Raw genomic sequence first — 23,721 nt, forward strand, 5'->3', positions numbered from 1 at the left:
GGTTGATGATACATCTCATGCCTTGGACTTGCACAACTGATCTTGTTTGTACATCTAAATTTTCTTCCTCGTTATCTGGAATGTTGTGTCCAGTTCTGCGCTCCTCAGAAGAAAAAAGACAAACTACTGGAGAGGGTCCAGTGGAGGCCACAAAGATGATGAAGGGTCTGGGGCATCTCCATATGAGGAGAGACTATGGGAGCTGAGCCTGTTTAGTTTGGGGAAGACTGAGGGGAAAATCTCATTAATGCATATATATAGCTCCAAGGATGCCAAGAGGATGTTGCCAGATTCTTCTCAGTGGCGCCCAGTGACAGGACAAGGAGCAGTAGCCATGAACCAGAACATATTTAATTCCACCTCAACATGAAGAACTTCTTCCCACGGAGGGTGGCAGAGCCCCGGCACAGCTGCCCAGGGAGGGCGCGGAGTCTCCCTGTTTGGAGACATTCCAGTGCCACCTGGATGTGTCTCTGTGTCCCCTGCTCTGCTCCGGGTGACCCTGCCTGGGCAGGGGGCATTGGGCCGGGTGGTCTCCGGAGGTCCCTTCCAACACAAACGATTCTGTGATTCTGTTATTTTAGGTCGTTTATTTCGTACCGGTAGAGAAAAGCCTTTTGAATCCTTCCACGCCGCTTTTATATATTGGCCTGGGGAATTTCAAACTTCGGTATAAAAAAAAAAAAAACTCCCACTCCCTCGGGCACGGGCACCCCCGCCGGCGAGCAGCCCAAGGCTCCAGGACGGCCCGGACGCGACCGCCCCCGGTCGGGACAGCCCCGGCATGGCCGCTCCGCCTCCGCGCCAGCGCCGACCCGGAAAGCGTTTGGAGGTCGCGCCGGCAAGATGGCGGCGCCCAGGCGGTGAGGGGAGAGCGGCGCAGCAGCCGCGGCCATGAGCGCCGCCCGCAGCTGCCGCCCGCCCCGGGCGCTCGCAGGTACCGCGGAGCCGTAGGGCGAGAGGGCCGGTGTGCGGGCAGGGCCGGGGCGGCCCGGGGCTGCTCTGTGGAGCGGTGCCCGGAGCCTGCAAGGCTATGCGTGTGCGTGTCCCCGTGTGCGGCGTGTCCCCGTGTGCCACACTGCGCTGTGTGTCCTCCACACGTGTTTGACTTTGGGGCTCTCCTATGGCAGCTGCTTCCTCGCCGAGATAATCTTGTCGATAGTGTATATAGTAGTGGGACAATTCTGTGTTGTATGATGCTCCATCACCAAGGCTGCCTGAGCTCAAGCAGCGTTTAGACAACCCTTTCCAGGTCAGGGTGGGATTGTTGGGGTGTCCTGTGAAGGGCCAGGAATTGAATTCGATGATCCTTGTAGTCTTTTCCAGCTCAGGATATTCTGTGAAAATACGTCTTACTGATGCTCGGGAATTTGGAAGAAACGCCCAAAATTATTGGGACTTCCCTACAGTGTAGTTTTGGGCCTCTTGGGATAAGAAAGAAAAAGGGGGGTTGGGATGTGTCCAGGGAAAAGAACGGAGCTCAGGAAGGGTCTGGAGCACCAGAAGCAGCTGAGGAGGCTGGGGGGGATCCTCAGCTTGAAGAAAAAGAGGCTCAGGGGAACTTCCCATTCTCCGCAATTCCCTAACGGGAGGGTGCAGCTAGGCGGAGATTGAGCTCTACTCCCAGAGGCAAGGGACAGGATAAGAGGAAGCAGCCACAAGTTGGGCTAGGGGAAGTTTCTGTTGGATATTAGGCAAAATTTCTTCTCTGAATGGGTGGTCAGGCACTGGCACAAGCTGCCCAGGGCAGTGATAGAGTTACCATCCCTGTAAGGGGTAAAAAGCCATGTGGATGTAATACTTGGGGACATGGTTCAGTAGTGGACCTGGCTGTGCTGGGTTAATACTGAGATTTGATCTTCAAGGTATTTTCCGTCTTTAAGGATTCCATGATTTTCCAGTGTCATGTTCTTTCACCTGGAGAAACAAACATTTTCCATTACCTGACCCCGGTTCCCATTTGTGGGGGTGTACTGTGTCACAGCTGACAATAGGCACTGTAGTCTCAATTAGAGGCAAACTCAGTGGCAGAGAAGAAACTGGAATCTGCTGTTACTTTTTTTCTCGTTTTCCATTAAGCAGGATTATTTGTGTGGCATCTGAGGCGCGCTGGTGCACGGCAGATACCGTGCCGGTTTGTGCACCTTTACCATGTGGCCAGCAACAAGTTGATTACGTTTCAGTACTTCAACTTTCTCAAACGAATGGTAAGTCAAGGAGTGTATCTATCCCCTAATTTTCATTCATCCCATGTGATAAGTCAAAATGGAGATTAGTTGATAAGAGTAATTTTCTTATCAGCCAAACTCAGCTAATTTAAGCATCTCCATTTTTCACTAAATCAGTCAAAGCATTTGGTGTCCTAAAACATCTCAGGCTGGAGGAAACCTTCTGTAGCAAGGACAGTGCCTTGTGTTGCAAAGTCTCCCCTGCTTGACAGGAGGCTTCTGTACCCTTGAAATAGGGCACTCACCTCCTGCTGAGAAACTTGACATAAAATTATTTTTAAATAATTATTTATTAAAAAGTCACTTTTTATAATAAAGTCACATCTTGGCTAGCAATCATACAAGTAGTAGATGGAACTCACTTGTGGAGGTGGTGTGTTCTCAGTTCGTTGGTTTATTTGAGTCAAAATTCCTGAGCTCATTAAATTAATGGGTTACATTTACAGTGTGCTGTTAGTTTTAGGTATTAAATAAGCTGTAATTATCATTAAGCCCCTTGAAATTATGTCATCTTCTTTGACCAGTTGTATCATATGGTGGTGGATGGTAGCAATTTTTTGAAATTGGTCTGCTGGTTTGAAGTGTATTCACATTGCTCATTCAGAGTTGCAGACTCATTGTAATTACTACTGTACACTTGAAATCAGGATTGGTTGAAAGTTCTTTATTTCTATGCTTCTGGTGCTTGAAATAGATAGAATATTTGGGGGAAGAAAATATGACAAGAGAATTTAAATGCTCTTTTTCTTATTCTGTGTTTATTCTGTGAGCTCTAAAAGAGAGCAAACAACTCTATTCTGATTTATTGTTCAACATATTTTCCTTTGAAATTTGTTGTCTAATTAATAAAAAAAATTGGCATAAATAATAATAGACTAATATGGGAGATGATTTTATATCATAGGTGGTAGATTGTCTTTTTTGGAATATTTTAAATTTTTTCATTATTAAATATGCATAAGTTTAGTGCTTATGTTTGGAAACTGAAGTTGTGTGGGCATTTGTATATTTCCCTGTTTAAAGGTGAATTTTGTTTGGTCAAAGGTTGGGCTCAATGACCTTGGAGGTCATTCCAACCTTTATTATTCTGTGAAACTGATCAGTTGTAAGTTACATTGGATTACGTAGTGGTTTTGAATATGAACAAAGAGTTTGCTGTTGTAGCTGTTGGCGGGGAAGTAAACATTCAGATGCAATTTTCCAAGCTTACATAAACATTGATTCAGCTGTGAGTTGTAAAGCTGCTTTTGTAATAACTAAGCCAACTTCAGAAGTCTGTGTGTGAAATAAGTGTCTGAAATTCAGATTAACTCAGTTGTGTCATAGAAGTAATTCTCGTAACAAGAATAAAACAGTAGTAATATTCTTGGTGTTAATAAAGTGAAATGGACAGAAATATCTTTATCTATTTAACATTTCTCATTGTATTTAGTATGTAACACAGTGCAACAAAGACCTCAGTCAACGAGCCAAGCCCAAGTCCGATTCAATTGTGTCTCCTTTTCGTGACCTTCAGCAATTGGATCAGGAAAAAAAGGTTGTACACAGAATTAGCTCAGCTTCACCTGTTCCTCAGTCGTGGTCTGAGATGTCAAGCAGAAATGAGTTGAGAGAAGTGAAATCAGCTGCAGAAACTGAAGGCTCAGTCATACCAGGGCGAGCTGAATCCAAGGAAGACAGGCAATGGAAAGAAATGAAGCTACGGCTGGATGATTTGCCAGGAATTTTGGCACGCTTGTCCAAAATCAAGCTTACAGGTATTACTGGTAATTTTTTCTCATTTCTCTGCATTCTGCTTGAAGCAGAATTCTTTGGGATGTTACTGGTATGGTTTAGTTTTGCATGTGATAATTCCCACTTTATTGATGCTAAGTTGGGTCAATTTCAATCAAGTATGTGCTAGGAAAATTGTTTTATGGAAGCATTTAATAGTTGTCCCATTAATTTTGTTTAAAAACTATGAGAATCAGCTAGTTTCTGGGAAATAAGCAAGTGTTAATAGACAGACTACAGTGAAACTGGGTAAGGAAGTGAATTTACAAATAATGTGTTCAGTATTTGAGGTTGTCTTGCATAAGTTTTCCAGTGTTTTGTCTTATTTACATACCTTGCACTATAGTACTGCTGGTTGTGAAATTAGCACTAGAAGTCCCAAGGTAAGATAATCCAAGTGGTTTCCTATATTAGAAAGGAAAATGTCTGAATCTGACTGATTGAATTTTGTAAAAGAAGATCTGATTTACTTTTCAGTCATTGATAGTGTTGTGTTTTCAAACCGGCAATTTGTTAAGCAATTGCCTTGCAGCCTTAACTACATTTTGTCTTGTTCAAGTAATAATACTTAACGACTTTATGTAACTCCTTTGCCAATAGAAACAATTATAAATTACTCCTTTGCCAATAGGTAGTGCTGTGTATACTTTTATTTCTAAGGAGGCTCTAATTATCTGACCAAAGCCTTACATCTTGTCTGTGATATCAAGTCCAAGAACAGAAATGTAATTTCCTAAGTCCTTGCCTGGGCGCTCTCCAGTTGGTCAAGTGAATTCCTCATAACAAGACTGTTCTTTGCTCTAAAAATTTGTTATAATGAATGTCCTGAATTCAGCTTACTTTTAAAAACTTTTTTGTCTTGCAATATATAAGTTTTCATTGTTTGTTTTTCTGTGGAAAAATCTTGCTGACCATATAGAGTGTGTAATGGTAATTTACATTTTCATCTGTGTTCCTGATAAATCTTGTGTTTTGGGCTTGGCACAACTGATCTTGTTTGCACATCCTAATTTTTTTCCTCATTGTTTTTAGAAAGCCTTAGGTCATTTATTTTGTGCTGATTAAGGGAACAGAGAGAAAGAAAATTGACTATTGTTGAAAGCACTTGAGGTTTTTTTTATATGTTTGCTGATGGGTAAGCTCAGTGCTTGTACCACATCTCAGTGTTACTGCTGCTTCTTGAAATGGGAGTTTCAACAACTTCAGCAAGATGGGAGAGTGTCATTTTCAAGAGAAAACAATTTCATGAGATACATTTCTGTGTGGCCTCAGAGTTGCTGCAAAACTCTTCAACAGTTCCTGGTAGCCTATTTTAACTAGGCAAGCACCTCTCTGGATTTAAAATAGGGTATAGAAGGCAAAGGTTAAGGAATTTGATTCCCTTCAGGACTATTGTTTTTTATGACAGTGCCTTTTGAAGTGTAAGCTTGACTGCTAGTTTCTGAACAGCTGTACAGTTTTTAATCAAGCTTGCAAGCCTGTTGGGAAAGGGACTGTGGTTTTAGTCTATCTCTGTCTTCTCATGTGCTTGGAGGAATTCTTGATCCTAGGTAAATGTAGTAAACTTCATCTATTGAGAAGGTATAGAGAGATACAGGGAAAAACTTAGCCTCTTTTCTCGTTGTGATCTTTATGTGTTTGGTGTGCAGATTTTTTGTAAGTGGAAAGTGTAAAAGAGTAAGTTGGATGAAGATGATTTTGTAGAAGGAGAGTTCTATTGTTGTTCTTTATTGGTCATGGGATAGGATAGGACATAAGCAGGAATAAGACTGTGTGTAATATGTAGAGCAAGGAAAATTTTTAACAACTTGTGTAATCATTTAGACAAATTATATATTCTGTAAAGACTGTGGTGTTGTAGTTCTTTGATTTTTTTTAAAGAAGAATATATTCTCTGAGGTCAGTTTTTAAGTTGCAAATGTCATTCAACTCAGTTCCTTTCACCCATGAAGTTGTGATAGATCTCATATCCTGTGTGGTTTTTTTGGCAGACACTTTATTTATACTTTTTAGAGTATAAAATAACAAAAAAACAAACTCTGCATGATGCCAAAATGGGACTTCCTTATGCTCTGTTCTTTTCCTGTTGCTGCTAGAAAGAGATTTTTTTGTTTGTAGTATGAACTGTACTTCACCTTGGAAAGGAAACGAGTTTTGCTATTTCCATGCTTCATGTAAACTGCAGCTTTTGTGACTCTGCTGTTAGAAACTCTGCCTTAAAAACAGGAATAGATTTTGTTTATATTCTTTTGCCATAGAAAATAATTAGGAAACTTTTCATTACATGTCACATAATCTACCTTTTTGGGTTCAATTTTCATCTATTCCCATCTCTGTGGTGTTTTATGTTGGCTGCTCTCTGAACAGCTGTATCCTACCACCCAGGCACTTGGAAAGCTAATGCATCTGTCTGATAGATTTTCAGAATTATAAATGCATTGTTTTCAACTTGATCCTAAAGCTGCTGTGTAACTGCAAATAGCAGAGAGTCAAGGGAAGGGATGGGAATAAGGAAATTTGTGATGCATGCGCACACTAGGAATTTCAGGTTGTCTCGTCTTCTTAAATTTAACTTCAAGTTTAGATTTAAGTAATGTTTCCTCCAAAGATTACAGATGAAAACTCAGATGAACTATATGTAAAACCACAGGAAAATCAAAGTTCAGTTTTTAGTTTGGGCAAACTGAGGAAAGCATGATATGAAAAATGATGAGTATTCCCTTAGATAATGCTCTAGGGTTTGTGGACATTTCCTTGTTGTTGCTCCTGTAGCATGTTGGTCTTTCTGTGAGGACAAGCAGCTAAATTGGAACAGGCTGTTCCATCCCTGGAAGTGTTCAAGGCCAGGTTTGATGGGGCTTGGAGCAACCTGGGATAGATTCCACCCCCCCACCCCACAGGGGGTTGGAAATCGATGATGTTCAAGGTCCCTTGCAACCCAAACCATCCAGTGATTCCATGATTCTGTGATGTGCAGTGTAGAGGTTTTCTGCGCTGTTTAGGCTGTTTAGGTCCAGGGACGCCACTTGTAAGGTTTTCTGGCTGTTTAGGTTTGTAAGGTTTTCTGTGAGCTGTTTAGGTGGCCTGGAAAGGCCCAGGGATGGCCTTGAAGAGCCGACGCTTCAAAGGACGAGGAGAGACTTCTGATCTTGTCTCGGTCTTGGTGTTTATTAATTGTTTATCTAAAAGATTTTCTCTCAGCCCAACAGAGGTCTGCACAGCAAGTCAGCCATGGGCACACTGCGAGCCCCCGGGGCGGTCACTTATCTTTATACCCGAAGTTACGTGTACAATATTTATCATTTCTCCCCAATACCTTCTACCCTTATTAACCGGTGCACTTCTAGTAATAACCAATCCCAAAGTGCCACCACCACCACAGAAGATGGAGGCCAAGAAGAAGAAGAAGAACAGGACACGCCCCAATTCCTCCATCTTACTTCTTTAGACCCCCCTGTACCAAAATCCTAAATCCTGTGTTTTACACTTTAACTAACTTATCCCTTCACCATTCACCCAGTGAAATCCTCCCAGCCCTCATACAGGTCTCATCTCCTGTGTAGGATCAAAGTCCAGCCACCAGACACTTCCGGCAACATTCCAGGATTCCCGAGCCCCCCAAGGGTGGTCTCGGCCTCTCTGCACCTCAGTCCTGAGGTGCTGAGATCCCACAGTGCAGCACCTTGTGTCTTTGAGAAAAGACTGATCATGGTGCTCAGTGCTTCAGTGCAGTTGGCAGCGTGGTGATCAGTCAAAGCCTGGACTTGATGATCTTGGAGGTCTTTTCCAACCTACTTGAATCTGATTACATAGCACCTGTCTAAGATGTGGGTCAACGTGTGCAGACAAGTATGCTGATTTCTGAGCATTTTCAGTTTTGAAGACTAAACTAGAAATTTTTTCATACATCTTGTTATAAGAAAATAATTCTGTTGTGAATACTAGCAAACAGTATTGGATGTATTGCTTCTGTATGGATTTCTCTGTGGAATGTTGATCCTCTAGCACAAATGTGCTGAACCTGAAACCAGAAGCCTGAGATATTTGGTACTGATTAAAGGTGTGATTGTGAACATCCTGCTTCATCTCTTGTCTGTTGTGTATTGGTGACACGATGATGAAGATCTGGTTTTGCAGACTGACTCTTGATGCTTACCAAACTGCAACAATGACTACATGAGGGGTCTGTGTTGTGTTTGTAGGCTGAAGGTGTGGTAATAGCTGCTATAGTAAAAAATGCATTTACTTTAGTGGAGGTCTTTTATGTTCCCAGTTAATTCTGGAATAATAGCATTTATTCTTTAAATGAAAACTTCAGTATGGCCGGAAACTTTGAAAAATACTTATTGGTTGTTACTGTTCTGATTATTGCCAATTTACCTTTATTAACAGTTCTAAATATATTTAATATACTTGTCAAAGTAGTTCTTTTGTGATTATTAAACCAGTAACTATTATCCCATCAAAGAAACTAAAGCATTCTGGCAATTGGTTTTCCATGCTACAAGAAAAGCAAATGAAATAAAAAGAAACCATTACTGTAGTTCATTTTTAGCAAAGTATTTTAAAATTGTTTGATGGTAAGAGGTTATCTGTTCTGTTTGTAATATTGCACTTGAATTTTGCATGATTTGGTGCAGATTTGTTTCAAATTATTTCCCCAAGTTTAAGTTTGCTTCAGGAGCGTGGCCTTTATTAATGTGCAGGTTATAATCTGTATCAACACTGTGATGTTCCCAAACAAACCTGGGTTTACAAAGGACTTGTTGGTTAGATGAGGATCTCTAAGTACTGCTGCTACAGCTGGCTTTTTAGAAACTGAAGTGTGAAAACTCTGGAAGGAGTATTTCTTCAGCTTTTGGGAAGCAACTTTCTTTTAAGGGCTATAGAAACTTTTGCAGTAAAGCAGTGAAATTGTTGAAAAAAAAGTAAAAATGCATTTGCTTTTCTCCTTCTGTATGTACTGATATATCACCAGTACAGGAGTAGAAGGGAATTCCAGAGCAAGACTGATTTGCTTTGGCTTTCTGTGCTTTTATTTTGGCTTGGCTACTTTTTAATAGTAGGTAAACAAAATATGGCATAATGATTCACATGCTATAAATACAAAAGATTTATATAGGCAGAGCACATTGTGATGAAGTGGAAAAGGAATGTAAAGAACACACTAAACTTTTGGACTGTGTTTTTTATGCCAGAAACATTATAATTCACTCTTTGTCACCAATCTATTAGCCTTTTCTTTTTCATCTACACTGACGTGGGAGACAAATGTCCTCTGTTAATTTTTGTTAAAGCAAAAAATGTTTAAAAGACTGAAAATAGGGCTTAGGCTGAGATCATAAGTTTAAATCTTGGCTTCTTTTTGAAGAGCGTGTATAATGCCAGCTCCCATCAACAAGTCTTGAAAGGATCGATTCCATCTATTATGCAATAAGGTGAAGTTAATTTGGCCCCTAATGCACTAAACTAACAGGGATTAAAAAACAAACAGAGTCAGTGACCTCATTCCCTTGATGTGATCTCAATTAAATACACTTTTCCTCCATGAGGGAAGTTGAAGAGTAAATTATTGCTTCCACAGTTAAAGAAAATAAACTTTCCAATCCAAAGGGAGCATTTTCCTATTTACTGCTAATGTGCTGTATTGGAATATTTGGGCGATGAGGAAAGCAGGGGATGCCTGGTGTGCAAACCCTGCCCAAACAAGAAGTACCTGCTTTAGTGAGATATGGGAGAGGATGTACTGCAGCCTTTTTAAATGAGATCCTGATAAGTCATGCTCAAATCACCGGCTAAAATTAATCTATAGAAATCAATGGGGACTTTAATTAGTGTTGTAACTGTACAGTGTTAGAATTTCTTTGGGGTCAGGGTAGTGGTAATGTTACACTGTTTGCCAATCCATTCCACCTTTCTTCTCCAGTAAATGAGTTGGTGTTTTCCCCTAATAAATTGGTGTAAAGTGCTCTCTAAGATAAGTTTTAATTAAATTCTTGTCTAGAAGCGAGCATGTGATTTATTATGCAAAAAAAATGAATGTAATCACTCTTGGAAATGCAAATGCCACTGTTCACTATCATTTTCAGTGCATTTTTTGAACTTTCTCAGTTGTACCAATGCATTTCATTTTTTTTGTGCATTCCTAAGGAGGATTCAAGAGTTTGGAAACTAACATAGTGTTGTAATTATATAATAAATAGGATCTAGTCTTTCAGAATGATCAGTAGCTTCATGTTCATTTGTCTGGTGAGGTAGCAGAATCTGTGATTCTTTCAGAGCTGCTCAGAAGGGTGAAGTTTTGTCATAGATCCACTGTATTGTAGAAGTAGCCTGTGAATCCGTAACAAGGCTATATCATTAATACTTATTATATTATGCATATTATTATTATAATATTCAGCCATCAGTGGACTTTAATACTTAGAGAAAATTTCTGATGAGCAGCAAGTTTTGTCCATTGTGTTTTCAGGATTAAATCCTAAGGTTGTTAGGCAGGCTCAGTTCTTGAAAAGAGCACTTTTCATGTGCATCCTTACTGGCAGGTCTCTGCCATGACATTTAGTATTTCATCCCAAGCAGTGCTGCTTAATAGATAATCCAGGTATTTTCAGTCAGCAAGATTATTTATTTGTCATTTAACTTCAGACAAAAAGGAGACTTCATAGAAATCAGGAACATAAGAAAATTTTGATACTTTGATTTAAAGTAGCTGAGATCTGAAGCATGTAACTACATCAGAACATACTTTAAATACCTTCTGTTTAATAATTAATAATTTCAGATTGTAAGGTTCAAGGTTATGAGTGAGATGTTCCATAAACATGCTGACTTTCATAGTATTTGTCATATCATACTATTTCTTGCCAAAAGTTAGGTTTTTGAGACCTATTATTTGGCTAATTATAATACTGGGATTAAAACTTGGGTAATTTTTATTTTAAGGATGTGGTTTGCAGTACTGTACTAAAGTTACAATTTTGCATGACAAAACTGAAATTGATTTTTTATGAACCCACTGAAATTTTGAGGCCATTAAGTGTGGTTGGGTCTCTGTGATGATATAATTGTTCTTTCAGCCCAAAATGGGCGTGTCAAATAGAAGCAGTGGAAACAGAGATTGTGCAGTGAAATTTCTGCAGCTACATGCCCCAAATATCTTTTTGACTCTGCACTGCTTAAATTCCTGCTATAATTTGATATAAAGCATGTATCTCAGTGTGGGATTTTTTTTTTTTACTCTTTTTTCTTCTGCATTAGACTTTGCAGCGATGTGTGAGTTACTGGAACAAATATCGGTCCTGTGCACGTTGTGTAGGGCAATTTGGTCCTGTAGGAAATCCATAAAATAGGGAATACAGAGACATTGTTGTATCCTTACATCTTCTGCTAATGTGCTGCTGCTTTTGGGTTTCTTATTTTATTTCTGGCAGTTCTCCATCTCATTTTTGATTTCTTTATGTATAGTGTTTGTATTAATTGTATCCAGTTCCTGGAGCTAGTGTGAACCATAAAGATAGCAAAAAGTTAATCTGCACAAGAGTTTTTTCAGGGTTTGAAAGCCATAACTCTAGTGCTATGTACAAAGATGGTTTCTTGTTGATGCTTTGAACTGTGCTCTCGCTTGCGTTGCAGCTCTGGTTGTCAGCACCGCGTCCGCTGGCTTTGCCATGGCCCCAGTCCCTTTTGAGCTCACCCGTTTCCTGCTCGCCTCCCTCGGAACTGGCCTGGCATCCTGTGCTGCCAACTCCATCAATCAGGTCAGTCCATCTCTTCATCTGCACAGCAAACCGGTGTCATCCTGGCTTCTGAAACGCTGCCAGGAGTGTGACTGGATGGCCGGGAGTGCTGTGCCTTCAGCTGCTGCCTGAGCTCTGAGCTGCTAAAACTGACACCACACAAGTAATATGTGCCTGAGGATTCAAGTGGGGTTGCTAGGCCCAGTTTGTTAATACAGAATGGAGTTGATGAGGTTTTAAGCCTCTCAATAATAATGTTTATCTTGGTAATACCCAAGCCTGGGTCCCTGGAAATGACAGGAAGAACTGGGTAATTGGAGTGTAAGAATAGCCAGTGGGGATCCAACCTTGTGGGCTAGATTCTTCAGTTGTGTTACTGTATGACCTCATTGGATCTGTCTTAAGAGTGGCTCAGATCCACTTAAAACATCTATAGTGGGACTTCAGTGGGATTTTGTCCAGGCTGGGATCATGGTATCTCCAGCACATCTGCAAAATGAACCGAGAACCTCCATTTTGTGGAAGTTGTCCCATGCCAGAGATGTTCCAAGTGCCTGAACTTGAGCTTCCCTGTGTGTGTCAACAGGCCTGTGGAGCTTGATGCTGATCGTGGCTCTCCTGCGCTCAGTTGTGAAGCACAGTGGCTCTTGGGCTCTCCCAAAGGAAAGCCTAACTAATGAACAGGTTGTAAAACTTGTGGTGCTGAATGGTGTTTCAAAGTGTAGTAGCTATGGTCGCTTTCAGTTGTAAATGTGGCCTGGAAAAAGAAGGAGCAGCCCAGTGCCACTATTGACAGCACTTCATGGTTTCAGCAACCACTTGTGACTCCTGGAACTCCAGTAATGGAGGTTTCCTGGGATCCACACTCTGGAGTCAACTTGGTTGAGTTGAGCTCTTTGATGTTTACACCTTGTAACACCTCAGTTGTAGGCATGTGGTGTGTTTTTCAGGATTGCACCCATCAGCACACATTTTGCTCAGCCTGGAGTAAGTCCTATTTACTGTTTTTACAGGTTTTAGTGTTTCTTTCACTGAGCTTAAAACTGGGGCAGGCAGCTAACTCTGTTTTCTCTGCAAAATGGGAAGGACAATGCATGATGTTTAATTGCTTGGAAATGTTTATGTAGCTTGCCTAACTTGGAAACGCATAAATATCCTTGAAAAATAATTTTAAATAAGTCACGCTATTTTCTGAAGAATGCATTTAGTTATCATCTACATATTTTTCACACAAAGACTGGGAAGAAAGGCTATCATAACTAAGGTGAGGTTTTGTTGGGTTTTGGTACAATTTTGGATGTACCCTTTTTTCTTCCCTTTTTTCCTTTACTACCTTTTTAATAAGAAAAAATAAATTTGTGGGGTATCCTTTGAAATATTTACTGTCATATATGCCTTCACTTTTGATGTGGACACTACTGGATGAAGAGAGTTAATGATGGCTTATCTAGAGACTCCTGTGCAACTTGTCTTGAGGTTTTGCTAGATCTTCTGAGAGGTGACAAGATTACTTGTGTGGGTTACTTCCCACACAAGTAACTGATTTTCTTTGTCTTCAGCTTCCATGTATTGCTCATTGTATTTTGTCCCAAAAGCAGGCACTTTTTAAACTCTTGGAAGCCATTTCTTAAACTCTTGAAGTACTCAGAAGTACAGGAATTCTGTGCTGTAATTTGGAATTGGACACTTGGGATAGTAAAGGGAAGTTAAGAGGATGTTAAGAGGAGTTGAGAGGAGTGCAATAACTTTGTACTGGGTCTTGTAATTCACTCTTTACTCACTGCAAGTTACTCCAGCCTCACGGTGTGTCAAACTGCCTTTCACAATTTCAGCTGAACATTTTAAATTTTCACACTCACTCATATTGACCCACTTTCCTGTGTAGAGAGACCTTGAAGGCAGATTACTCCTACTACAAAAAAAAAGGAGCAGAGTTGGTAATGAAGCAAAAGGAAAGAGCTGTGCTTGGTGATCTGTTGTTTATCAATGGATCCTTTCAGTCGCTGAGTGTCTTTTTCCCGGTGTTGCTGTGTCTGAGCTGGCTGGGAATTTAATTTTCTGTAAATGCTTAAAGCTTGGGTAATCCATCTTGACCGTTGGGAAGGAGCACATTTGACTTGGAACTTCCTTTATTGCTACTTTGCTCTGTCCATTGCTCCCCATACGCATCTACTTCTCTGGCAGCTCATGACTCATGTTTCCCCTGTTGCTCCTCTCTGTCCCTTAGGGACCTTTTCATATGATAACCGTCTTTCCACTTCCCAAATTGCTATAAATCTGTACATCTTTAAGGGCAACTCATCTTTCCCACTCCTCATTTCTCTGATAAATCTATGTGCACAATTTACAGTCCCCTCCTATGTCGTGGGAAGGTGAAGTGTGAATTGTGTAAAATTCTTCCCTGTGATTTAGGACAGGATATAAGGGGCCTTGTCCTGTGACAATGTACTGAAGATTCTGTAAAATTCATAGAAGTATTGATAGAAACTTGTAAGTGGTCAGGTTCTGAAGTTTGAGGGAGTTTTCCTTTTTTTTTTTTTTCCCCTCAACTACTTGATTTTAACAATCTCATAGGAGCTGAGACAATTTTACCCCCAGTGAATTAAGCTGAATTACCTAAGTTGACTAAAGTCCTAGGGTTGGAGCCAGGCCTGTGCTAAGTCATACACAGACACCAAAACATTGTGTTTTATTTCTTTACAAAGTTGGTCTGAAACAATCTTCTAATTATCACTTCCTCCTTGTTTTCAGATGGTTGAATGCCGTACTTTAAAATTATTTTTTCCTGCCTGCAAGAGCCAGAAACTTACAAAACTGTGCTGAAGTGGGGATCCTTGCCCCACTTCCACTTTTTTTAAGAAGAAAAAACAGATCGACGGTGCAGATCAAAAACTTCGTAGTTTTTCATTGTTTATAGAAAGACAGTCTGAATATTTATCCAGCTATGTGTTTAGAAAAAAGTTTCACAATTCACAAATTCTAAATTGTGGCATTGCTTTCCAAGAAAAATAGAAAGAATGCATTTTGATGGTGATTCTGTGAAATTGGGCAGTGATTTTTAAGGAGCTTGTGATTTATTGTTTTGTGACTTGAGAGTGAAAAAGTTGTATTGGAAAATACAGACAAAAAATAGAAAAGGGAGATGTGGTGCCTGCAGGACAGCGAGGTCATTCTAGAGACATTTGTTTAGAAAATGTCAAGAAAAGTATCTTGGTATAATTTATGACAGACAAGAGAAAGAGAGAAACAGTAGAGAAACAGACTCAGGCTGGTGGAAAATGCTATGAATTCTGTGGATCTGGATAAATATCAGAGGGTCCTTGGGTTTTCCCTTGGAGTGTGTTGGGTCTGTGGGTTGTGAGGGAGGAACCTCCTATGGGAAGGTGCCAGAGAACAGATTGTGCTTTATTTCTCTTGTCCTCCACCGGTGTCTGTGCCTCTGCCTCGCTCCTTCCTATCACAATACTTCAGGGTCGTACCTCACACCTAATCCAGCATTGCAGTGGCTCCCAGCGCCGGTGCTCCCTGCTTCTCCTCCACATCATCCAACACCGCGTTACGTCCTCCGGCCCTTCGGAACTGTTCTACAACATGTCACCACTTCTCAGTCCCACCTGCTAAAACAGCTTTCGTCTTTTTTTCCCTCTCTTTCTAACAGCATTCTTTGTTTTTTCCATCATGGAAGTAACTTAAAATCATTTCAGACAGGGGTTCTTTATTGGTCATCTGTCTTTTTAAAATAACCGTTATTTTACAGTAGGTTTTGATTTTTAAAAAATCACTTAAGGTATTTACCGAGGAGCGGATTGAGATTCATTGTGTCTGTAACATTAGCAAGCTAGCCAAAATCTCCAGAAAATCTCATAAGGAATCAGTCTTATTAGTTGCAGTTATGGTAAGAAAATGGAAATATATTCTGGGGTTTCATCTTGTAAACACTGCATATTAATCTTGAATCAAACAAATGCTTTAGTGTTGTTGCTTATAAGTTACAAATAAATTAAGTAAACCCTTGCCTTTCTGAGAAGTGAAGACTAATTTTTTATCTTGTTTTTTTTGCCGTACTCCAGGCTATCATAGAAATGGAGTGGGAGAAATTTATATTAAGTTAGTTAATAATATTTTGCTTTTTCATAGCTCTCTTTTTTGATGATTTTTGAAAGCTCACTCAAGATTCAAGGAGTAGGGGCTTACATTTATATTAGAGAGAAAACATGTCATTTTTGAGACTTCTAAGATAGTCACCTCTGATTTATGGAGAAGGAGATAAAACATGAAGAGATGTTTACAACGCAATACACGGCACTAAAATGTTAAAGAAATGTCGTGCACATTTTATATGTCAAGTACATTCTTCTGTAACTGCAGCACGGTTAAAAAGTGGGAGAGAACTATAAAGATGAAAGCAGGATGTTTAAAGTGGCTTGAATTTAGTAACCGAGAGATAAAATTATGTGCTTGGGTTTGACTGATGGTGCCTTGACAAGGAAGTACACTGGGCTGAATATCTTAGCTGAAGTTAAAGAGCTGAAAATGAGGAATACTGTAAATATGTTATCCAGCATGAGAGAACAAATGTAAGTTAACATCCCTTCAGGATCTGATCTGATGGCTGTGTTTTGCTCCTAAAGTCTCATCTTCTCCTGACAGTGGTGATTCCTTAGAAGCGTAGCTGTAAGGAGTGAGAAGGATGGGTTATTGTTAGATTAGTGGAGTGAAATTTGGGGGTTGAGTTCAGTTACCAGCCCAGGGAACCTGTATGTGATCTTTGGTATAAGACAAACTAAGAAGGTCATTTGGATGTTGCACAAGGCTGAATAAAGTAAAAATAGAGCAGCCTTTCCTCCAGCTGTCAATCCGCTCAGTGGATTATCCTCATTGGAAAAAAAAAAAAGGTCAGGTCTTCTTTTATCTAGTCTAAATCTATTGTCTTTTGAGTTTAGAAACCATCACCTCTTGTCCTGTCAGAACAGGCCTTGCTAAAAATGTCTGTCCTCATCTTACCCATGTTCTTTAAGTATTGAAAGGCTGCAATGAGGATAGAAACTTGTAAGCGGTCAGGTGAACACTTCTCCAAGTGAACACTCTCACCTTTCCTAGCAGGTCTCCAGAGCAGAGGTGCTCCAGCCCCTGGAGCATCTCCATGGCCTCCTCTGAACTCGCTCCAGCAGCAGCTCCACATCCTTCCTGTGCTGGGAGCCCAGAGCTGGAGACAGCTTGCCAGGTGGTGTCTCACTTGAGTAGAGCAGAAGGGCAGAATACCTCCCTTGACCTGCTGCCCAATTAAAAAAAAAAAGAAAAAAAAGAAAAGAAAAAAAAGTTCTAAGAACTCCTTTACAAGGAAAAAACCCACCACCCCAAGGGTCACAGTAATACATAGAAAGTGGTGGCTAGTGATAGATGCCTGGATTATTGATGAAGTGGAAAATAAAAAATAGCATGATTCTGGTCCCTCTGTTCCCTTTCTTTTTAATCCCAGTAAAGAAATTCAACACAAAAGAGAACAGCAATAGTTTTGTTCCCCAAAACTAGCTGTGTTTTTGGCATTATCTCTGTACCAAACTTCTCTTACCAAATAAGTATTTTATTGAATATCCATGGAGTGGGAACTTTTTATTCCGATGCTAATGCTATTAATACGCTCTGCTCCAAGTTGGAGGAGCTGACCTCTGTCAAATCATGCAACCCACGTCCACTCAGCGCAGGAGGTTTTTGCTAAGTTAACTCATCAAAGTTCTTTCTTGCCCAATTTTGAAATCTCTGAAAATTTGTTTTTTTGCTCCTTCCCCTCACAGATAACTGCACTGTCATGTTGGAATGAGAGAACTCATTTTAAATGCAAAGGAGATTTTCTCCATACAGCGTATGTAAAAATGATATAGTTGAATGATAGAAGTGATGTAGAAATAGTCCAGAATTACTTTCCAAGGTTTTTGCTTTAGCACATTTCCCCTCCTGCCTCTGGAATGATCCCACTGGCAGGCACTTACTCTTTTCCTGGGAATGACACTTGCAGTGTCAGTCAGCTCAGTCAGGCCACGCTCCCACCCTCCCAGTTGCTCATTTGGGATTCACACCTGATGGATCTCTGTCTCTCTCTGAAGTCCCTTTGTTCTGACTGAACTGATAGCCTGCAGGAGCCGCCTGGCCTTTCATCTGCCCCCCTCCCCATTCCCACCAGTGATCAAACAACTGGCAGGAGGGGTTATTAAAATCTGGTGCTGAACTCCACACTTCAGGACTGTCAGTGGCAGAGGTAGCCTGGGATGTAATTTGCAGTGGATAATAAATATAAGAAAAGTCCAACACTGAAAGTCTATCTCATGAATAAAGTGTGTTGATATATGCTGCTTTGATATTTTAACTGCTAGGCAGTCTTCATTAGTGGTCATTGAAGATCATAACTTGGAGCTCCAACAGATGATTCATAATTGCAACAGTTGGATCAAGTTAGTATGGCGGAATCATTGATTTGGAGTAGGACTAACTCACCTTGTGAGGATGTATTTCATGAGCAGTGAGAACGGTGAGCACTAATGGGAACCAACCTCTGAAGGACTGATAAATTTTAAACGCAAAGATTATCTTTGCAAAGCATGAATCATTTGACCCATAACTGAAGCATGATAGAAGGTCTTAAAAAATACTATAAATTAATGCATATCATTGTTGAAAGCAATTCTCTTTGCTCATGTGCATATTGTGTGAGTATGGTAGGCAAAGAGTCTTAAAGTGGATGGATTCACATAGTCCTTAAGGACTTAGACCCCAGTCACTTCTGTGATGTCCAACAAAGACAATGAAAATGAGTGGAATGACACCTTTGTTACTACTTTCCTGCCCTCTGTGGCTCTCACTATTAGCATAAAGCTTCATATTTTAGTAGACTTTGATTCTTACTCTACTAAGTAGAGTTAGTACTATATGAGATGCAACTAAGTGTTGCATCTCATATATATGAAAATCCAACAATGACATAAACAGTGGATAAAAAAATGAATTTAGTGTTGTGCCCCCTCTTTTATGGATTGTCCTGCTCCTGCTTTGATAAAGACAGTTTTCGGTGGATGCACGAAGTATGTGCCATTGTTAACAGGGCGACTCGCTTTCTCTCCCTGGTTGCATTTCTGATGAGCAGTTGATTTCCTAAATGAACACCAGCAAGGTGGTAGGGTGGTAAAGGGGAATTTTTGGAGATGTCAGTGTAGGGACTGCAGTCCCCTTTGTCCTGCTGGACAGAGCAAGGGAAATGGCCTCATGGTCCTCTGTTTTCTCTCCATCTGAAACTGTCCTTTCATCTGCACAGGTGTTGATGATAGACACGGGCTGGGAATGAACAGACTCCTGTTTTTCTGAAATCCCAATGTGATGGACTGGAACTTTTGGGTGTCAGCTTCAGAAGCTTGTTAACTTCTGTGCATCCAGAGATCCTCGAGATGATGCATTTGGGTGCAGTGGGATCATTTGCACCACGCTCACAGGTTCTGTGGAAGTACTGGGTGCAAGCAAGGTAGGGGGTAAGAAAGAAATAATTTATCAAGTGATGAATTGTCAGGAATATTTCAGTGACATGGGGTTCCCTTTAGATCCAATGCCAGATATTCTCCGGAAACCCTGATCACAGGCAGAACAAAGGAATTTCAAAGGGCTGAAATGAGGGAATATGAAGAGAGAACTAGACAAAAGGGAAAACCTAGTGCTTAATGAGATTTATCTGGCCTTTTGATCTATAGGGGTATTGCCTTTATAAGCTTAGAAGAGTGAAAATAACTATTCTTTTTTGCCAGTCTGTAAGTACATGTTTTGACATTTTCAAATAGTTCAGAATTCCTTTTGCAGTGCAAGTAAAGTACTAAATTCTAACCTTATTAGATAAGTAGTGAAATGTCATTTTCTTTTTGTAATTTAAACGGTGCCATAGTCAACCTGTTTATTGCTTTGAATTAGACTCCTGACAGTTTCAGAAACAGAAATACAGGACCTAGTGTACTGTGCTGTAGGAAAAATAGCATCAATGACTCAGAAGGGTTAAGGAAAATTATTTCCTGATCCCTGAAACAGTCTACTGATACCATTTCTTTGGAGAATAGCTCATTGAAGCACAAATCCAGAGCATTCTTGTAGTCCTTTTCCTTTTGAACTGTTTTAGGATTCTCTTCAAATTTCTATAGTTAAAAAATACTACAGAAATACCATGAGTTCACATTCTACTTTGTCTTCTTAGGAAAGGACGTATGTGCAGTAAAACCCAGTAAAAGTCCTCTTGCTTTAATTTTCCATGACTTTTGTCTCTCTTAATTTTAAGTTTCACTCTGCTTTGACTTTTAACTTTGTTCCACAATCTAGTTGGAGGAGTTGACCTGCCTAGGAGAGAGTTGATCATGCTTTGCTGCAAGCCGTGGCTGGAGCAAGCACTCGAATGCTCATTTATATGGGCTGCAAGAGGTTTAGTTGTCCTGTGTGGCTTTTGACTTATTTTTTCTAAAGCTGCAAGGCTTTACAGGAAGGTGTAGTGCAATATTTGCTTTTCTGACCTGATCTGGCGCAGCTTGGGACAGGCAGGTGTCCTAATCATCCCCTTCTCTGCTGTAGCTTGTAATAGAGAGAAGTTAAAGGAGGTACCTGTAGGATATGAGAAGAGGGACAGGGAGGGTCTTGGCACACCTTGTAGTAGGAAAGAGGGATTATAGCATTGGTATGAAAGGAAAGCTGAAGTAAATTGTATTTTAGAAAATTTTTATTTGTAGTGTTGAATAGCCATTTGCCACGAAGTGGCTTTTTAAGAGGATTCTGTGCATAAGCTCTTTAATGAACAAGTGAACCACAGCTCTGGGCAGTAATCCAAATCTTCTGGCTTTTATGAGATCTGTATGGAAACTGAAGGAGGAGGTTAGTGTTCAATACCAAAATCATTAGGTACATCATCCAGATTGAAAAGCTCAGGACATGTTGGAAGTATCATTAAACTAGGACAAGAAATAAAATGGGACATGTGGATGGAGATGTAAGAGTTGTAGCAGCTTAATAATATAAGCTTTGACTTTAAACCAGACATGTCTGCAAATCTCGGAGGTTTGGTATTCTTAGGTCACTAAAGGCTAACTCTGCCTGGATCTGTATAGATTATGTAAATTTTTGAAGTAAACCAGACTTCTAGAAGATGAAAATCTGTCCCTATAATTCTTCTTTTAAGACTTCTTATTACAGTCAAGATTTATGTTGGTGCTCCCAACAGAGACATGACAATCTGTTGTAACTTCAGAGAGTACTATAAAGGTGCTGGCATTTGAGAGCAGGCTGGATAGTTTGGCCTCAGTCTAATTTTTATGTTCTGAAGTTAGATACTTTTAAAAATAATCACCTTTTACAAGCTGAGTAAAGGCTTGGAATGCCTTGTGTTTATTAAAGGGCATTAAAAGCAAAATATTATCTTTGAAGGGCATCCATTATAAAAGTGTTTATCTGAAATGGCCTTAGGCAGCAAGGGAGCAGAATTGGTAATAGAAAATAAAGTTACAATGAAGGGAAGTCTATGCTGTGTTTCTCTTGTGCTGGTTGTGGCCTGATTGCCAAAGTTTTTTTACCATGGTTCTTGGCCTCTTGCTGGCAGCAGGAGTGTGCAGCAGGGCCAGCCCTGCTTCAGGCAAGCTCCTTCTTCTCAGATGAGTTTTGCTCAATGAGGAAGGTTCCTGTTGGTGTGAGGGTAAGTAGCAGAGCTGGGTTTGGAAGGGACAAGTGGAGAATATCACCTGGCAGAGATCCAGCTGTAATGGGGAGATGTTGAACTGTGATCTCTGTGTTGAGTTCACGTTCTTCATCCCTGATTAAAGTCTTAAGGGCAAGGACCACTCCTTGTGGAAATAATTTGTGTCTCCCCTGTAAAATGACAGCTGACTTCAACTCCCTACTGATCTGGATGTTTCTAAAGTTTCTTTTGAAGTGGGGCCAAGAGGTGATGGAGAGGCTTATGAGCAGTGCAAGTTTTGTAGGGAGATTTCAAGCATTTTATTGGAGTTACTGCTAGAGTCAGAGAAAATTAATAACCTGTAAAGCACAAACTTTGTTAAAGTCATCATGCAGATGTGATTCCATAGCTCTAGTCATATCTCGGATTAACTTGGACTAGGGTTGAAGTAGAGTTGATTTTGTGTCAGGACTGTGCAAGAATAAATCAATAGTATTATTACAATGTCATAATTATTACAATGTCATAATTATTACAATGTCATAATTCTGAGTAGAATTAAGTAGGTGACAGTGGGGCAGAGTGTCATGAAGGGCTGTAAAACACAACTGGTTGGGAGAAGATGTTTAGGAGATGGTTGATTAGTGTCTCTTGAAAACAAGAATGAGAAAATTTAGGAAAAGGCAAGTTAGAAATGAACAGAAGAGTGTGGTTGGGTGCTGAACAGGCTTCCCGGGGAATGGTGATGGCCCCGAGAGTGCCAGAGCTCCAGGAGTGTTAGGACAACACCTCCGGCATGGAGTGGGATTGTTGGGGTGTTGGTGCAGGGCCAGGGCTCCATGATTCCTGTGTGTCCCTTTCTGCTCAAGATATTCTGTGGCTGTGATTCTTCAAACAGTGCAGTTACAGTGCAGCTCCTCGCTCCAAGAGGTTTGGATGTTCAAGGTTTTGGTGATGGTGCTTATGTCTCATTTGATATCTTTGTGATTTGCTTTGTTTATTTTTCAGTTTCAATTTTGCTACTGACCACTTGAATTACATTGAGACATAAAAATTGAACACAAGTTATAGAAAAAAAAAATCCCTAACAACCAGAAACTGAAACCCTCAACAAATCCCATCCCTAACAAAATGCTACTGAAAATTGAAGGTAATGGACCGCAAATAGCTTTTCTGTCCAAAAGTCTAGCCACTGCAGTCACTTGACTCTCAAAATCTTTACTTCTGCTGCTGTCACTGCTAACCTTTTGTTAGGTTAGCTTGGAAAGCTGTAACTTTTTAAGTCTGGATTTTGCTGCAAGGGCTTGGGTGACTTTTTTTGTCTCTTCTATTACAGGTTGTGCAACTTTTTGTTGGTTTTTTTGTGGTTAAAAAGAGAGGAAGGAAAGGCTGATTACAAAAGGCTGATTCGTCCCAAAGAGATAAATAGAATAAAGAGCCAAGGGGTTAACTGCTTTGAAATGAAACATACTTATCACAAATGGCTCTGTATGTTGCTGGAGAATGTGAAGAAGTGTTGCTTGGGGATGCTTGTGGAAGATCTGCCCTATTCAGTGAGATCTAGAGCAGAAGGAATGAGTTGAAATTATTAGTTACATCTAAAAGTAGGCTTTGTCTCTGTTTCACGTTTAATTCTCTGTTCCTGCTGAGAATATAAACTTTTAAACGTGCTTCAGGCAGTCATGGTAAAAGCTTACTGTTTGCCACTCATTCTAAGAGGATCTGTCCATAGGGGCCAAAATTGCAGAGTATTTCTTTGAGGCACTCTCTCCATGGATCAGTCTGTTCTGCTGCTGCTTTGGAGATAGAGATTCTGTGTGTAATTGTGGCTGCCTGCAACACTTTCAAAGAAACCCCTCAAATAAGTTATCCCATGACCTATTAAGTATATAGTTTTGCTGACTTTGAATTTGCAGCTCAAGTGCAGAAGACTTTTTTTTCTATGTCTCCAGACACTGGAGATATACTGGACACATATTCTTGGATATATTTTTTTAAATGCCTGTGAGTTCTGTGTGAGCATTCTTTCTGCAGGCGACAGTCATTGTATTTCAGAAAGTGGCATTAATTGTGATAATGTAGCATGGAGCTCCTCTTTGTGAAATTCAAGTCTTTTTAACATCACCACCTTCAAAGACAATAAAAATTCCAGTCTACATTTATCTATTCCCATGTGAGGAGTTACTGCACTGTATATTGTATCATTCCATATGAAATTCTTCTGCTTAATAGTCTCATTTATACACAGTTGTCTGAGGTCAGTTTTCCATTTTGCAGTTGTCAAACAGCTGTCAAA

The 23,721-nt window shown here is 40.2% G+C and overlaps 1 protein-coding gene across 2 annotated transcripts in view; it reads left to right on the forward strand.

Annotated features, from left to right (window-relative positions):
• Positions 1-839: 839 nt before the first annotated feature.
• LOC131566133 (protoheme IX farnesyltransferase, mitochondrial) overlaps positions 840-23,721 on the forward strand; it is a 98,988-nt gene continuing 76,106 nt past the window's right edge. For both annotated transcript variants that reach the window (XM_058817341.1, XM_058817342.1), the window contains exons 1-4: positions 840-937; positions 2,083-2,207; positions 3,661-3,985; positions 11,637-11,761. In XM_058817341.1, the coding sequence (XP_058673324.1) occupies positions 895-937; positions 2,083-2,207; positions 3,661-3,985; positions 11,637-11,761 (618 nt within the window). In that variant the 5' untranslated portion in view covers positions 840-894. The remainder of the gene's footprint in view (positions 938-2,082; positions 2,208-3,660; positions 3,986-11,636; positions 11,762-23,721) is intronic.

Source organism: Ammospiza caudacuta, chromosome 19 (assembly GCF_027887145.1).
Source record: "Ammospiza caudacuta isolate bAmmCau1 chromosome 19, bAmmCau1.pri, whole genome shotgun sequence".
NCBI classification, from domain to species: domain Eukaryota; kingdom Metazoa; phylum Chordata; class Aves; order Passeriformes; family Passerellidae; genus Ammospiza; species Ammospiza caudacuta.